Source organism: Podarcis vaucheri (assembly GCF_965113315.1).
Source record: "Podarcis vaucheri genome assembly, chromosome: 10".
Lineage (NCBI taxonomy): Eukaryota > Metazoa > Chordata > Lepidosauria > Squamata > Lacertidae > Podarcis > Podarcis vaucheri.
Genome location: NC_138748.1, coordinates 54,053,179 through 54,071,733, shown reverse-complemented (window position 1 = coordinate 54,071,733; position 18,555 = coordinate 54,053,179). Strand labels below are relative to the sequence as shown.

The 18,555-nt window shown below is 40.3% G+C and overlaps 1 protein-coding gene and 1 long non-coding RNA gene across 2 annotated transcripts; one reads left to right on the top strand and one right to left on the bottom strand.

Annotated features, from left to right (window-relative positions):
* Window positions 1-1,140: 1,140 nt before the first annotated feature.
* Window positions 1,141-18,427, bottom strand: MTPN (myotrophin). Its single transcript, XM_082240677.1, has 4 exons — window positions 18,252-18,427; window positions 10,385-10,498; window positions 9,102-9,185; window positions 1,141-4,193 (listed from the first exon to the last, which is right to left on the bottom strand). Exons 1-4 carry the CDS (start codon window positions 18,321-18,323, stop codon window positions 4,107-4,109), a joined length of 357 nt encoding a protein of 118 aa, XP_082096803.1. The 5' UTR covers window positions 18,324-18,427; the 3' UTR covers window positions 1,141-4,106.
* On the top strand, window positions 4,200-9,012 carry LOC309542134. Its single transcript, XR_014224114.1, has 2 exons — window positions 4,200-5,073; window positions 5,156-9,012. It is a non-coding gene; the product is annotated as an uncharacterized lncRNA (long non-coding RNA).
* Window positions 18,428-18,555: the final 128 nt, after the last annotated feature.

Genomic DNA, 18,555 nt, shown 5'->3' with positions numbered 1-18,555 from the left:
TTGGTACAACTTCTCAAACGCACATTGGTTTTTGAACTGTGCTGCATACTAATCAATAAAACGTGCAATTCACTAGAAGCTGCACTTTCCCACAGACTCAGGTAAGTCACCAAGTTAGAGCCACATCTTGTACTCTTCAGTGAGCTATACTGTACCATTTTTAGAGGCACAACCCTTCATAAGAGCTACTTATGGTGAGCTTCATGGGTTGCTGATAGGAGTTTCCTGTAAAGGGGTAGCTAGAACAGAGTGTAAAATCTATGCTTTTCAAATGATGTGTGTAAATAATATGGGAAAATGAAGGAATCTCAGTTCTGTCAGTGAAATAATTTAGAAGGAAAACTGGACACAGCGCAACATGTCTTTTTAAAGGCCCTGCTGTGAATCATCATACACTGCAGAGATGGAGGCTATGGTAGCTTAACTGGAAAAACTATGAAAAAGCTATTATAATTCACAGACCAAAAGGAGCCCTGTATGTTTCCCAGCTACTCTTAAGAGAGGGAGCTCTGGGCCCTGGAATTTCTTTTGGAGTAGGGGCTGGTTTATGTTTACAACAAGAACACTGCCTAACTTCACCACTTGCTAAAGCCATCATTTCTTCTTCTTCTTTTTTTGCGTGGGGTGTGTGTGACAAGAGAATCATGGGAGTCAGGTTAATTGCAGATACATTCATATATGCAAATAACTACACTCAACTCAACACCAGATGCATTAATCCTCAGTGCTCAGGCTCTTCAAAAACAGAAATTTATTGCTGGGTTGAATGCCTGAACCTGCCCAGGCATTGGGTAATCAAGTAATTGCAATTTAAGTGAGGCATATGCATGCATGTATTCTGTATTCACACATCCCTTTAATATGGGAATGTTTCTTTTCAGAAAATTAAGAGTTGTAATGTAGAGTTCTGAGCATCCCCCAAAATTGTAGGTTTGCTGATCTAGGTAATGTGTGTTAAGGGACATGTTCTGAATCCTCATCTAACTATGAGAGAAGAATCGAACATAAAATCAGAGGCAGCAGGATTATAATTTTGAGCTGGGAGCTTCCAAGTACTTAATCAAGATAGGCCTTTCCCAAAATATGAGGTTTGCCATTTTAACTACCATAATATCAAGGTAAGAGTGGGGTACACAAAACGGGTTTCATAAAGGATTTTAATGAAGTTGCAAAGTGCTAGATGCGGAGGATTATAGTAGAGCTATAATTCTATAAGGTTGGCAGTCGAGGGAGAACAGCGTGGGAAGTATACAGAGGCAGATAAAGCTTCAGATTTTTCTATAGCACAATTCAAGTTTATTCCATTCATTCTTGCAACACAAACTTAACACAGTATCATTTAGCAATCCAATGTCTATGAACCATGATAATGATAAACCAAACTGTGTCAAAATAGTTACATTGTGGAAAAAGGTCAAATATCAAAATGCACAAAGCACTATTTTTCTTCCATCAATTGGGTAGAAAGATGTGATTGTTTTCCCCATTTATAAAATATAAGACTGTTCAGTTTGAGATTTAGCATGCAACACTGCAACTGCTCAACTAGGACATTCCACTCTTACCAGCTTCTTCTATCCATCAATTAACCCATTTAGTACTGCATTAAAGAACTAAGTTAAGAAAGCAATGCCTATACAAAGGGGAGCAGAAAGCTTTAAGACCGCAAGTCGTTATTTTAAATTGAAATCTGAAAGGAAAGGAAAGATATTGGTGCTAGAATTTGATTTCTAGAGTGCTAGCTTTGACGTCTCTTAAGTTTCCTACCTGGAAAAAGCATTTACTCCAAGAGTTTTCACTATCTAAGAGCTAGCATGAGACATTGGTAGCCATCATTTTTCTTCTGAAAAGCAGGATATGATATGAATAGTACATGATCTGTTCACACCAAGATCTAAAGTTGGGTTTGATTTCTTAATTTCTAAGACAGAAAACAGTGGGTGGACCTTTTATGCCATAGCAAATTCAGAAACATTGGTTTGGCTTAGAGCAAACACTTACGTATTCTGACCCAAGTGGCTAGAATATACTTTATTATAGCCACACATCAGAATCCATTTCTAGTTGCGAATAAAGATGCGCCAGAAAAAAAGAACTGTGCAAAACGCCAACATGATAGTTTTTAAACAAAAGGCAAGCAGGCAGAGCCTCAAATGTCTGGGCAACGAACTGCATGAAAGAGGCTCAAAGTGATCTAATACTATCTAAGGAGGATTGAAGGCGAATGGACACAGGGTTATGAAATAGCCAGTCATGAAGCACAATTTCAATTTCTCCTTCCCTTGATCCATCAGATCTTTCATTTGACTTCAGGAGATATTAAGTGGATCATGCTTACTATGACTAAGAACGTTTGATTTAAAATTAATCTGAACATGTTCATTTACTGAATTAGCATCTTCATAAGCAACGCCTTTCGTGTCGCATAGGAAGGTGAACATGTGACTACACAGACTCTGCATGCAAAGCTTGCTATTTCTATATCACATTCCTGCACCAATACAAAAAAACAAAAAACAAAACCAGATTAACATGGTTCTACTTTTAAGAAAGCCTTTAAATAATCTAGTTTCTTCCCCCTTTTGATGCTGAATATTTGAATGTTGGGGGTGGTATCAGTGCTAAAAAGGGACAAATAAATGGCAATTTAAGATGTAACGCTATCCAGCAATTTTGCATTGTCTATAGAGGCCGTATTCCTAATTCTGTTTTACTAGGGTATACAGAGGGTTTTCCCATTTAAATGAAATGCTTTCAAAATTGAAAAGGTACATTCAATACTATGAAATGTGTATACAAAAGCACACGCCAGTTACCTGGATGACAATGAAGACATTGTATTGCACATCTTGATGCAAAGTCAGTAGAAGCCTCAGTGGGAAATTTTCAACATGATACAAAATTTATCCATAGTTTCTGAGGAAGAATATCCAAGTGCTATTTGCCCCAGCATCTTCTAATCAACACATTAGCATATTACAAAACCTTATGCCTGAATGTTCTTTAAAAATGTCATCTTGAAGAGTATTTGTGAAATGTCACGTAGAAAGAAGCATCCTTTATTGGGCAGCAATAAAGGCAGGGTTTCCTTTGGAAACATGACTATTTAATCTGTCAAATTACATTTTTCATAGACAATGCCACAGCAGTGACTCAAATCTTATTTCAGAGACATATGCATTTTACAAGATCAATGTGTTGAGGATGAAACTAGGGCAAAGGAAGCTCCTGCCTTCTTTAAAAGAATGAAATTAACTTAAACTGAGAGCCATTCCTTCTTTAGTAATTAAGATACTTTGAGTCTAAATCTTGAAGGGCAAAGTCATCATCCTCTAGCACCAATAGGTCTGGAGCTGTCACTTTCTTCCAGTTAATATTATGATGTGCTGGGGTGAGGAAGTTCCAACTGGAAGTCTTTGAACAGCAACTCTTACCCAGAACTAGGCACTGTCTATCATCTGGCTGGTTCTTCACAAAATGTTTGGATGGTGGAAAAAACCCCACACGATTTTGATCATCCCTTGGCACCCCGTTTTGAGATGCATTCCTGCTATCACTGTATATTCCATGTTAAAATAGGCACCCAAAATTAGTGTGGCATCCAACTGTTAAATACCGGGGAATGATAAACCAAAGCCTTCAGCATTGCACAACCTACGTAAGGCACAGGGATACAGTTATCCCAGTGCCTTGACTGGGAGATGACAGCATAGCAGCACAGGGCTGCTACTGCCTTTACAAGTTAGAAAGTACAGGGATGGAGCTTCTGTCTGACAAACTTCCAGCAAGTCTTAGAAGAACAAGGAAAGTTTGCAGACTAAATTTCAGACTCCATTCTTCGCCCCTTCTCCAGCAGAGGTTCAATTTTGCTAGAAATGGGGGGAAAATTGTACCCTGAACAAAGTCCTAAGGAGAAACCAATTATATGGATTTCTACTTTCTCCAAGCAGGTTGTCTTTTTGATAGAGGTACCTAACTAGTCTGATTTACTGTGATTTTTTTTCCTCCCTCCCCAATATTTAGCTGAAGAAGCTGGAAGATACAAAGAGTGACAGACAGGCAGCAGTGTGAGGCCACAGGAGAGACATTAGATCTCAGTCCATCCGTCACTGGAGAAGAGCTTTGATTGCCTGATTGTCAGTGGCTTCAAAGGCAGTTAGACCATCTGGCCCTCTCACAGTCTTATCAGCACCCTGTAAAGAGATGAGAAGAGCTGTCACTTTTAGAGAAAAGGTGGAATTACATGTACCAGAAGCAGTTTCTCGTGAGAGGGTCCTGGTACGTTTGCTTTCTTACTTTACAGTCTATATAATTTCTTAAACTAGAGTCACATTGGCTTGACTAGGGTATGTGCGTTAAACAAGAGAGATCATTTTCAATTCATTCACCATTAAAAAGACAGGCTTTAAGTAATATCACAATCCAAATGGCACATTTAAGTTATAGAAAGCTTCATGCTCCCATGAAGACACCCCAGCCTCTTGGGCCCACTTGAATAATAGTATTTTCAAAGTATTAATATACATTAAAGTTTTCAATCAAAAGACTCAGTTCTAGTTATCTTAAGACAAAATGCCAATTAAATCCAGGTGAAACCATGGTTCCCAAACCTTGCCTACTTGACTCCTCTTCTGATACAGAGCCACAGCCACAATCCTGTTCCAAAGCCTTTACTGGCTTTGCATATACACTGGAGTTTTACCATACACCTTTAGTGGCCTGGGATCCATTCTGCTAAAGACCTCCCACAGCTCCAGGGTGGAATTCAAAGTGATTGTTCTGTCAGTGCAAACATTTCTGCTTGCCTGATGGACTGCTCTTCTCTCCCTTCCCCACAAGTGGTGGTAGGGTTTCCCCCCCCCCGACACCCCCCCCAAGTAGTTTTGGGTGAGAGAAGGAGGATGGGTGGCCCTGTTGTATTAGCAGGACTCGTGGTGGTTCCTGCTAGTGCAACAATTTAGTTGAATCTGGTCCCAAGTGTTGCAACCTTTGAAGGAAAATGAAATTAAAGAACTCTAGATGACACTGACCTGTTCGCCTACAAGTAACCTTCTCCCGGAGCTTTATATATAGGTGTACAGGTAGATATATATATATATATATATATATATATATATATATATATATATATATATATACACACACACACATGTAGGCGTACATATATGTAGGTGTACAGTGGAATATAAATATCAGACTTGCAGAGCATTTCCTCCACACCCACATGCACCTCTACAAAATGTTGGAAAAGGTTAAGCTCTACAACAGTTACTATTCCTAGATGCAGTCATTTCAGAGATAAAAGGATTGAAATTCTGTCTAGTTAAAAACCTACCATATTTCCTCGAGTCTAATGCACCACTGAATCTAATGCGTACCTCAATTTTCAGAACCTTGAAACCAAATGAAGTGTTTGCTGCTGAATGTAAAAGTGCCATTGAATCTAATGCACACCTTAATTTTTGCAACGTAATTTGGCCAAAAAAGGCGAGTATTACATTCAAGTAAATGTGGTAGTTAAAAGAACTTTAATTATTGGAGACATTGGCCTAGAAGAAAGGTTGATGTACTCCTTCAAGTTAGACTGTCAACTTTCCACAGGGTTGTCTGTCTTTTAAAGGGGATGTCAGGTGGGTCTGGAGTACCACAAGCACAGAAGTATGGCCCAAAGATGCTTAATGGCTCCACTCTGTCAAAGTCAAGGCTGTAAGAGACTATAGCCAATCACTATGATTAGTATGTCAGCTATGTCTGGGAACACTCATTCACTTGAAATCGCCACACTTGAAAATTTTCCAAGTACACCTTAGTTTGAGGTAAAATAATAAATCAATTTGAGCATGTCAGTCTCCACATTATTTGGAGTACATTTGAGGAAAATGGCATGAGAAAAGAACACAAAAGGGGAAGAGGGCAAGAAATGACGTTTGGCTTGAGTGCTCCTGTACTACTTGCAGAAGGGGGAAAATTAAGGAACAAACGTTTTCTTTGCTGAAGATCCTACAGGGGTCTTAATGTTCCACAAGATTAGTAAACATCTATGTTGCATTATGAAGCTAGCATAGATTTAATTTCTTTTTAACCAGCCTGCAGATTGAAATAATGAGTCTTGCTTTTGGGGTAAAGGGTTGAGGAATGTTTCCTACTCAAACTAGAAACTCAAGAGGTTTTGTCAAGATACAAGGAAAAGTATAGAAAGAAAACCAACAGTACTTAAAAATAAATAAATCTCAAATACAAACAATGTTTCAATTATAGGACTAAAAAGATTGTTAAAATGGGGGAGAAATGCAATCATGCATATGCACCGATGCCATCAATTCAGTGTAGGGTAATCAAGGCAGATCGATCTAAAACAACAAAACATTTGGCAGCAAACTTATGGAAGTGATCAGCAGGTGAGGGGAGTTTTAGCACAGCAAGCCACATTTCAGTGATCCAGGATCCACTGAGATCTAAACATTGTAATTGCTTTGCTTTTTTTTCTTCTTTTTTTAAAGTAATCCACACAATCAACTCATTTGTGATAGAACAAACTCATACTGATGTGATCAAATATACTTTCTGAATCAAACGCATAAACTACTGGCATTGACAAAAAAATAACCTTGAAGGTCTTCTCCAAATTTTCCCTTTGTTCTTTTTATACCCTTCCCATATACTCAGTACCAGAGTTGAAAAAGCACAAAGTGACACTAACTAGCTTCCAAGCCTTTATTTTAAAGTCAAAAGATGAATCTACAGACTTTTGACTCCACAGGTACTTTAAGGACAAATAATACAATTCATAACCTACTTCTGCTGGCTTGAAGTTTTAGTATGAGTGAATCCTAGCAATATCTCTCTATATTTTTCAGACAAACAGCAAGTAAACACACACAGTTTTAACTCCAGAGAACCACAGTATTTTGTTATCATGAGATGGTATGTGTCCTATACAACCTCCAAAGGGGAAAAGCTCTCAGAATAAATTGGCTTTATTTTCCTTAGTTTGAGAATGTTAAAGTCAACCAAATACTAGGGCTGTGTGCATTTGCTTCAGACAAATTCCAAATCCAGAACCAAAGTGGGACATTTCATATATTTGGGAGTCAGCCAAAGCAAAGCAATTTCCTTCTGAACTGTTCCAAGGCAACTCTGTCTGTTTCCAACATTTCAGAACCTATTCAAATGCACAAACACTGAAAATTCGTACTCTCGTACCCCTAGATGCTCTCCCTGTAAAGAAAATACCAGGGAAGTGGGGGTGTACTTTTGTGACTGACAGCTGTAGCTCTCAACCAGAGGATTTTACAGGGCTCTTTTTTTTTTAACTTCCCGTCAGTACCCAAGGTGGAACTTACCAGAAAGTCTTCCAGTGTTTTTCCACTGCTTTTTGTGACTGTGTGTCAAGTAGCAGCAGTACTGAAGGCTTCAAATAATGGACTGAGAAGCACCAATAATTCATGGTTCACACCCAGTCTCCAAGGCAGACAGGAACATGAAGTCCCACTGAGTCCCCATAACCTGAGTCAAGCTCTCCCTGTGCTTTCTCCCTGGCTGCTGATACAAGGAGGGCTAGGCACCATTTTCTGGGACCATCATAACCCTGCAAAAAGCTTATGATGGGTAAAAAGATATAGGTACCAGAGTTTCTGGAGGTGCTGGGAGATAGCTGCCCTTGTCACCTCTGCTGCCTACTTTGTCACTGCTTATAATAAAAATGCAAGTGATGAGCAGGGCTCCCCCCCCCCACAAAAAGGAGGATACTCCCCTCCCCTCTTGAAATAATATGGGGAGGGATGTGTGCAGGAAGAGCTTTAGATGCACAGATGCTCTTACTATAGAGCCAGTAATGAGATCTGGGCTTCCAAGTTCTGAAACAGAGAAAAGAGGACACACACATACACCCTTCTTTGCCTGAAAGAAAATGATTTTAGTGGATCTCTGGGGGCTTTACAAGCAGGTAGGGTTATATAGTTATATATAAACTGTTAGGCTGCCCAATACAACTCCTCATTACACCTGTCAGCGTGAAATATGGCAAATTTCGTCCTATAGAAGAGACTATTATGTCTACAAGTTTTATCTCATTATGTCAGAGAGCAGAACAACTATAGCTATTTGTTGATTTCCCCATTGTAGTCACTGGGGGCACCAAGTTTCAGATTTTCCAAAGCAGGGTTCTGATTCTGACCAGAGGTGAAGTGTGTGGTCTGTGAAATGGTTTCAGCCAAATTCGGCCACATTCCAGATTGTCTATCCAGTGTGCTAGAAAACATGTAGCCCAAACTTTGTAACAGAGCACATCCTTTGTATGCAGGAGGCTGAAGGCTGACTCAACAGCATCTTCATCTATGTAATTTTAGGTAGCAGTATTGCGAAAGAAACCACGAAGAGCCAGTCACCAATCAGATTCGCCTGTTTTGTGCAGTACAATGGTGTGACAAGCTCTCACTTAGAACAAGCTTTTATATACTAAATATGTGGCTCTTCTAAAACTTCCTGTAGGAAGTTTCTCTCCTTGCTTGACTAGCCTCTACTTTGTAGTCACATTGAATTGCCTATCCTTCTCACCGCGGTTACATTTAGCATTCTATAGCATCAGAACAGCTCAGAAGATAGCTACCTAAGGGGACTTTCAAGACTAAATCATAGCAAAAAGGAAGACGCTGTTGACTGTACGCTTTGTTTTTCCCAAGTTATGTTAAAAGCCTTGTCCTTAGCTTCTCTTCTTCTGTCTCTTGTCTATTTTAATATTGTAAGCCTATGGGCACAGATTTCCATTTTTCCATTTTTGTATTGTGCCCACTGGGTAATACTGACTAAGTAATAGGAAAGAGCCACTGAGATCAGTAAGCAACTTAACAGAGAGGAGAAAATTGCAGGGGAGAAATAGTAGACACAGGAAAGGTTAAGCATCCTTACCTCTCACCTGCTAAGTCATAACCAATGTAAGTTCATTGATTTCAATGTGTCTACTCCCAACATGATGTAGCTGGATTCCACCCAATGAATATTAGGCTTTTAAAATATATATATATGATGAAATGCTTGAAGGCATTTCATTTGTTAAGTTGCTGAATGATTAACAAACCACCAGGCAAGTCTCCGCTTCTTACCTTTGACAGGAGTAACTTCACACAAGACACATGGCCTTCATAAACTGCTGAAAGGAGTGGAGTGATATTGTGTTTGTCTGGAGCCTGTACGAAAGAGAAATGAAGTTACACAATAAATTCCATCTACAATATACTATATCTAATAATGCTCAGATATCACATTCTTGGCAGGTGGGTACCTGCCAAAAAGGGTACTGTTGCACACAGAACATATTTAGCCAGCTGCAATGTTGCTAAATGAAAGCAAGTCCAGACCTACACTTTACTTCTGCAAAAGCAAGTCCCTAGTTTTCCTGAAATGGTTTATAAATGCTGTTAATTATTGGAATTGGTTACCAAATGGAATTACATCAGGCTACAGCAGGGGGAAGGATGGGAGGCAAGGCCATTCCAAAAAAGTATCTCCTTTAGTCTCCTATTCTCCCTGAAGTGTTTCATCTCAGCTAGTCATCATAGGAACTTCATACATTTAAGAATTTGGGCATGGATTTTCTTGATTTCCTATTTCCTAAAGACTCTTTTCCCCTTTTGTTTCATGGCTTTTAGACTGCAAGCCTAAGGGTAGATGTTGCCCTGTTTGTTACTGATTCATCTAGGATATTTTTGGGTTGAAGAACGGGGCGAAAATATTTACATAAAAACTTAGTATACAAAACACATTAGAAAACTGGCAGACTTTAACTTGAGTAGAACACAGTTACTGCAGAAAGCAGTTTCTAAGATAATACCAACTACTATTATCTTACTAGAATACTAACAATGAAGCAGATTTATCCTCTCATAGGTCTAATATGAACCAGACAGAAATTGCATTGTATCAAATAAAATGGAAGCGTAAAAACTCACTTCATACAAATTGTGTAGTGAACTGTTGAATCATTCAAATGTCTGAGCCATTCAGATTAACCAGATTAGTTATTTTTAATTATCGGCCAGTTACTGAAGACTGGAGACATATTAGTTTTCACAGTGCTGAATGTAGCATAAGAAGCATTTTACTTATGGACGCATCTCATGATCCCTTCCAATGAATAGTCTGTTTTTGTGTTGTTTAAAATACATGCAAGACCTGTTTGAACAAGAGGCAACAGTGGAGCAACAGTGGAGCAAATATTGCTGCTGCTGCTGCTGTTGCTACTACTACTACTAATAATATGCATATACATCCAAGGACAACTATGCCTCTACATCATTGTTTTGAAATGCACAGAAAACTATCATTTGTCTTCAGTCAAAGACAGAACTAAACCAGAACTAGACAGAGTTTTAATCAACATACATACATTCATATCAGCTCCTTTTAGTAGAAGGAACTCCAGGATCTCAAGCTGTCCACAGTCTGCAGCATAGTGAAGAGGTTTCCTCCCACCTTCCAGTGTCCGATTAACATCTTCACCCTTCAGAATTAAAAAGTTAATAATTTTATATAATTCTACATCAAATTTTGCTCTGAGATCTAACTATGGTCATTACTCAAACATAGCAGACAACACTTGCTTAAAACTCTTGCTCAAAACACTTGCTCAAGACATTACAGCAATATGGGGAAGGTAGTCTGCAAAGCAATGCCTCATTTCAAGAACCAGGAGTGTCAAAATTTATATCCATAGTGCTTGTTGCAAAGCAATTTGTTTTTCCTGTTCCAGTCATCCCTCAACACCTCTTTTAACTTTCCCAAACTTTGATCTGTTCATAGCTTGAAGGTTCACCATTATTAGGACTAATAAATGTACAGCAGGTGGTATTAATGTAGCTGTGAAATCTTACTAATACTATTAGAAGTTATTTAAGAAGTAGATATTTTGGAAGCATGACCTCTCAGTAGCATGCACAGACATAGTGAATTGCAACTCGCACACGCACAGACACGGGTTGCGTTCGCTTCAGGATGCGAACGGGGCTCCAGAACGGATCCCATTTGCATCCAGAGGTACCACTGTATAGTCCGGCCCCCCACAAGGTCTGAGGGACAGTGGACCGTCCCCCTGCAGAAAAAGTTTTTTGACCCCTATTCTACATCATGTTTCTTCCATAGGCCACAAGATGCTTTGTGAAGCAACCAAGAAGTCCATAAAGGCAACTGGTATTCCCTGGTACAGTATAGTGATTCTGAACCTAGAGGTTCTACACAACTATTAACAGACATAATATCCACAAAATTTAATGTTTTTCTTGATTAGATTAAAAGTTACTACCAAATTCTGTATACTGTCCATGTCTTTGGTTTGTTATACTTTCAAGTGTTATATAGAGTCCTTATAGCAAGCACTGTATGAAAATTCTGAAGGATCCACACACCACAAGCATCTTAAAAGATTGCGTCATGTCCCAAGTTCAATGACCCAATAAATTCCTTAACTCAAATAATTAGCAGTTTCCAAGAATGTAGCAATTTACTCTGTCACAATATACTTTTTGGCATACTTCTGGCACAACAACAGTATTTCTAAAGTACTGGTAGCGACTTTTCTTTTATGGTTCAGAATTTTATGCTGAATGTCCCTTTCATTTATTAGAACTCAAAGGCTTCCAGACCATATAGATATTGTGCTTCCAGCTCTGAATAAGACTCTTGATAAAGTCTAATCATTTAAATTCCTCCATTCATTTGCATCTCAAATTATAAGACTGAATTAAATTTTTATTGTCTTTACTCATTTGATGCACCATGACATCAGAACATTTAAAAAGCACAATGAATAAATTTAGTGATAAATCTTTTAATTGTGCAACTCTAAGTTTATAATTTAAAATGTTCATTGCTTTTCCTTCTGATTATTAAGCCAAGCCAACTATCTTTGCTTTTGCCTGTCTTTTGCATTTCCCTTTTGTTACACTAAAAGATTATTTCTTTGAATACTGAATTCAGTCAAACTGGTACAGAATGCTCATCAGCACTAATGCCCTAATCACTTGAGACCACTGAATGCACCTCTTGTTTTGATAATACCAACTCCTATCCTGAACAGCAATATAAAAATCCACTTCATGTACCTTCTTCTCAGCTTCTAACTAATAAGCACTTAAAGGCTCTTTTCAGGTCAATATTACCTCCTCTATTCATACATGTAATGCATAACCTAAGGGAAATATGTGTCAGTATAAGAAAACCTATTTATTCATTCTAAGAAAAGGATTCTTATAGTATATCCCTTCAAGAAGAAGTAAAAATGAAAGTCTAGATTCCAATTAAAGTTTTTGAAGTGTCTCAAGACTGAAAACCTATCCCAGAAGTCTTATATTTCTTCACGGTGAATGTAAACCATCAGATAGTAGAATAATTCTCTCACACACTAAAAGGTTCTGGGTTGGCTGCAGTTACTTAGGAAAAAGATCTTGAAGATGAAAGTAGCAAGCTCTCAGAAGTCAGCAACTTGGCTTTCTTAAGACCAACATTATTCGGAGAGGAACTGAGAAGACACAAAGTAACAAACTCCTATAAAATATAAATCTAAAGTCCACATATCACACAAAGAACTCAAGACAAATTTCGAAAGTCCTCTGCAAGTGATCTGCTCCTGCTGGGTAGAAAGCAGGAGGGAAGGAGAAAGAGAGAGAGAGAGAGAGAGAGAGAGAAAGGGGGGGTCTTCTTTTGGATCTGTCCCAGTCCAGTCCTTCAAGTCAGCCCTTCTCACAATTGGCATGTGTCCAAGACATTACTCCTGAAAGAATGCAGGCCTCAACAGAAAAAGAAAGAAGGAAAATGATTGCCCACTCCGATCTATAGCAGGCTGATTTTTAGAACACCTATTTGCTCTAGTTTCTTTATGTCAAAGAAAAGGAACTACAGAAAGTAGAGAAAAGAGCAACTAAATTATCGGGTGAGAAGCATAAATTTGCCCAGAGAAATACAAGACATAGATTTGAGTTTTTTCAAAGCTCTGAAGACTCGAGGAATGTTACGATGTTTAAAATTAAATGCGCTGGTGGAAGTTAATAGAACTCAACCCAAGAACTGTGGTTACCTTGATGAAACTGACAAATTATCTGATTTAAGGCAAATTTAAGATCTAGGACATCAAATTTGCTACATTCCTGTGGTGAGTGGTAAACAAGGGAGAACTGATGAAGTGTTGTGTATACTGCCCCGTCTAGCTTTTTAAACAAGAGAGGCAGCAAATGAGGAAATGTGAACTCTGGACCAGGCCTCCTTAGTTCTGGAAGCAAGAACATCTCATCCAGGAATGGCTGGCGACATGGTTGAGCCTTTCTGTATGTCAGTGCGCCCCTTTCTGTGTGTCAGATTACAAGAATCTTAGAACCACAATATAATCATTTTGATACTGAAATGTTCACAGCAAACAGGTACATTAATCCAACACAAGTACAGGCCCAATAGAAGGGAGAAGAGTTGTCTGAATTGGGCCTTAGTTTTAATTAGAGTTTTTCAGTTCTTTGCTTCAGACTCTCCAACCCTTAATCTCTTTGTCAAATCTGCCAGAAAAACAGGAAGCTGATGTGCTATATGAGCAGGCAAAAACAAAAGTCTCCCTGTCTATTGAATTGGCATCAGGCTCTTTTATTGTACAGTGGTACCTCAAGTTACAAACGCCTCAGGTTACAAACTCTGCTAACCTGGAAGAGTTACCTTGAATTGAGAACTTTGCCCCAGGATGAAAACGGAAATTGTGTGCTGGCGGCGCAGCAGCAGCAAGAGGCCCCATTAGTGAAAGCACGCCTCTAGCTAAGAACGGACCTCCAGAATGAATTAAGTTCATAACTAGAGGTACCACTGTACTCTTTTTCTGCTTAAAATATTTTTGTTTAGGGAAGCTATTCAGACAAGTAGATGTTAATGTGTTTACTGCTGATTGTAATTGCTTTTTATACAAATGTTTCAATTACCTATTTTTAACTGTTTTATTTATAATGGTAATATTTCTTATAAGCTGCTTAGGCTTTGCTACAATCAAGCAGCATATAAATCTTGTTAACAAAAACATAATATAAAATGTGGCCTTTTACATATCGCTGAACATCTAGTCCTATCTGTCCCAGGTCAAGGATGAATGGAGTTGTAGTCCAACACCTGAAGGACCACAGGTTTCCTATCCCTGGTCTAACCAAAGTCTCTAAACAGGAAATCTGGAAATAATGTTTGGGGTGGAGGAGAAAGGGACAGTTAAAAGAAAAATGTTTAAAGTGAGCACTAGAAAAATTTGAACATGAAACCAGCAGAGGCTGCTATCAGGAGCTGACACAGATCAAGCAGAAACAGAAAGGATCTACTGTAGTGCAGTCCAACACATCTGAGTACAGCAGATAGCATCAGAAATGCATGGACTACAAGTCACAGAGGGATAGTAGTATTTATCGGGCTAGTTGAATATACTCATGACTCAATCAGAGCTGATGAGACTTTCATAGAGAAAATTGAGTTCAGCCAATAGGTTTTCACAGAATCCTACTTGACCCGAGTTGTGCTTTAGACCTACCCCATTTGTTGCAATGAATCCAGAGCTAGAGTATCCCTAACAGATGGCTATCCATCCTATGCTTGAAGAATTCCAGGGAGGAGCTCATCAAAACCCTAGGTAACTGGCTCCATTGTCATACTCATTACTGCCTCCAGGCAACAGAGGACAAGACTTTGTCCCTTTCTACACAACAGCGTTCCAAATATTTGAAAAGTGCAATTAAGCCCCTTCTTAAACTACTTCTCCTCTCCAGGCTCAACAAACCTGGTTCCTTCAACCTTTCTTCACAGGACTGGTTTTTCATACCAGTGACCATATAGTCTTTGTTGCTCTCCTCTAAACCTTGTTTGAACTTGTTCACATTCTTCTGATAGTGCAGCACCCAGGAATTCGAAACAGTACTCAAGATGAAGTCTGACTATTGATTAATTTATTATGAATCAAGACCTGTCAAATCAAACCCCATTATAAGCCCATTCACATTTTTAAAGTATTTGTGCCTAACTGCAGTCAATTGTACATGCATGGCAAGCTGATTAGCTTCTCTTGTCACATAGGTTTATCATAGAATCACAGAGTTGGAAGGGACCCCAAAGGAATTTCAACTAAAGCATCCAAGACAGATGGCCATCCAACCTCTGTTTAAAAACCTCCTGAGGCAGTCTGTTCCACTGTCAAACAGCTCTTAAGTCAGAAAGTTATTCCTGATGTTAAGTAATGTGCTAAGTAGACATCTGTGCAATTCAAATACAAAAAATGGAACCTAGAACCAGCAGATTCATACCTTCAGAACTCAATAGAAGAGGCTGAACATATGTTTATGACTACTTCACACAAATATGATCACCACTATAATGTCCTGTTGTACCATATATACCATAGGATCAGACAAAGACGCATTCCATATTACTAATTGCACCCTAGGGATGGCAGCTTTCTTTCTTTTATTAGCCTAGAGGAGGAGGATGGAAAAGTAGATGAGTGCATCTCTCTTAACTCTCTGCATGCTATTTCAAGCTGGAAAGAACCCCACAGTTGTAGCTATTGCTATTGTTATTTAATACCTGCTGTATTTAATACAGCATTTAATACCTGCTTTTCTACATAGAGTACCCAGGGCACCTTAAAAAAATAGAAGTGTTGTTAATATAGAAATTGATTAACATGACCACCACCAAACCCTAACACAATAAGGATATTGTATACAAATCTAATTTTCAAAGTGATATATGTCTATCCTGGAATTTGTACATCATTTACAAATGTCCTACATAGACTGCCTAAATTCTTCAACAAGTATTCTTCAGTACAGGTATCAGTCTACAGCAGGCACTTTGTCCAAAATTGTTTGCCAGAGCCTACACAAATCTATAGCTACAAGCTGGGTGAAGTGATTTTGTTATAGATACACTTACTTTCCCTCTTCCCCGACATTCACGTTTTATGAAGCCTACATCCCTTCATCCTATAAAACTTTTGTGAAGTATAATAGTCTACTTCTATAGTATATAAAACAACACTAATCAGACCAAAGGTCTACCCAGCTAAACAGCATACTTTGAAAGCAACCATACTTGGGTACTTTCCAAAGTTGTTACACAGGAAGGCAGTAGTTTCATGGATTTAAATACTGAAGTGTCCCAACTATTTAGTGAATGAGTTGGGCAAGTCTATGTAATTTAAAAGCAAAAGGGGAACACTGATGAGGAGGGCAGAACTTTCCTAGCCTGCAGCTTCTATCCTCAAGTGGTTTCCTCCTGGCGCTGTGGGTTAAACCACAGAGCCTAGGACTTGCCGATCAGAAGGTCGGCGGTTCGAATCCCCGCGACGAGGAGAGCTTCCGTTGCTTGGTCCCTGCTCCTGCCAACCTAGCAGTTTGGAAGCATGTCAAAGTGCAAGTAGATAAATTGGTACCGCTCCAGCGGGAAGGTAAACGGCGTTTCCGTGCGCTGCTCTGGTTCGCCAGAAGCGGCTTAGTCATGCTGGCCACATGACCCAGAAGCTGTATGCCAGCTCCCTCGGCCAATAAAGCGAGATGAGCGCAGCAACCCCAGAGTCGGTCACGACTGGACCTAATGGTCAGTGGTCCCTTTACCTTTAAGTAGCCTCAGCTGCCAAAAATGCCTGAACACAAGAGCCCCAGGGGGCTTCAGTGTCCTCACTTATTTCTACATTATTAAATGTGAAATTGCCCCTAACACCTAGAACTATTGCCCTAACATCATTTTTGGACCCAACTTCTACCAAAACTCCACTGCCTTCCATTTCCAGGAAACTGCACCTTGTCCAAGGACACCCAATTTTACAGCCAGGCTTTGGTAGTTGAAAGCCACCATTTCTATCCCATCTTTACTCCAAGAAGCTCAATTTGGTGTACACGGTTCTCTTTGCCTCCATTTTATCCTCACAACAGCCCTGTGAGGCAGGCTAGGCTAGGAGACTGTGACTGACCAGCATCACTCACTTAGCTTCATGGCTGAGCAATGATTTGAACCCTGGTCTCTCAGGCACTGGTTTAACACCAACCGCTAAACCAAACTGGCTCTCTTATAAATCTGCCTACCCTATTTCTGATATCAGTTATACCACTAGCCCTGGAGGCAGAAGGCTCTGCAGATCAGCTATTTGTTTATTTGGCCACCAGAAACATGAAAGTAGACAATGAAATCCTTTTGCTGACCAGCTCTTACTTCTACCCTTGCACAGAACAGCACAAGAGGCTGTCATGCCCACTTTTTAATAAATGTTTGAATAAGAGAGAATATATAACTGAATGGCAAAAGCTGCATCTCATGCATGCTTCTCCAGTTCTTATGAGATGGATTAATTAGTTCTTAACACAACTTGTTATACACTCTCAACCGGACTGGCTAAAGAATACTAAGGTCTTAATCCTCCCCACTTAGTTTTTTCCAATGCTACTTTATTTTATCACCTTTGGCTCAATAAAAACCTAGTGGGTACTAAGGTCTTCCATTCAATGTTTCCATTGCTATTTTAGTTCATCACCATTTGCTCAATTAAAAACCCAGCAGGATGTCGGGACACCAATCTCATTTCCTTCACACTCTTATCATGCAGCGATTATATTTTGTTCCATGCTAAATAAAATAAAATACAAGTAAAGATATAGCAGGTAAGGACCACACATTGGAGAAAGAAAGGGTGTGGCTTTACGTTTGCAGCATACAATTCACTCAATATAATTTGGGAGTGGGGCAATTCTGCCCTCTAAACCTTTTGGGGGGGGGGAAGGGTTCAGAAAGAGCGATCTGGGGAAAGAGGGAGGATGCTTGAACCTCTATAAAACTGACGAGGAACGATGGCACGCTCTCCACAAGCAAGCTCAAGCATAAGGGTGGGCGGGGACTAGGCCTCTAACAGGAGGAAGAGGCAAAGCCTTCCCTTCAGCTTCCATCACGGCGTCGGGAAAGATGTACCGTAGCCCCACGACGAAGGGGGGCGGGCGGGGAGGGGATCACCCACCATCCAAATCATTTCCGGTGCCCTGGAGTGAGGCAAGAGCACCCCTGAGCATGTGTGGACATCGACACACACAGCCTCCAGAGAGTAGTAGGGGAAGAGCTCGGGTCTGAGCCCCGGCACCTTTAGTTTGCGAAGAAGATGACGGCGGGTCCTGTGAGGAAGAAGGGGAACCCTGCCTCAAGGCCAGGAAGCGGCGCCCAGGCTCTCCCGCCCTCCCTCCCCGCCCACCCACCCCCGGCGGCCTTACCTTGGCCACGTAGTCCTTCACCTCGTCCAGGTCTCCGTTCTTGAGGGCCCACATGAACTCCTTGTCGGACATAGCGGCTGCCGCCCTGACAGGGGACACGGCGAGAGGGCCTGGCAGCGTTCGCGCGACGAGGGGCGGGGGAAGAGGAAGAGGAGGAGATGGGCGGGGCTGGACCGGAAGCGGGCGCGGCGTTGGTGGCGGCGGCGGTTGGACTGCTGCCTCTCGCGGCGGTGACGGCCGTTGCCACGCCAACGGCGCTCGCTGCGCGCGCCTTACTCACGGAGAAGCCGGCAGAGGGGGAAAC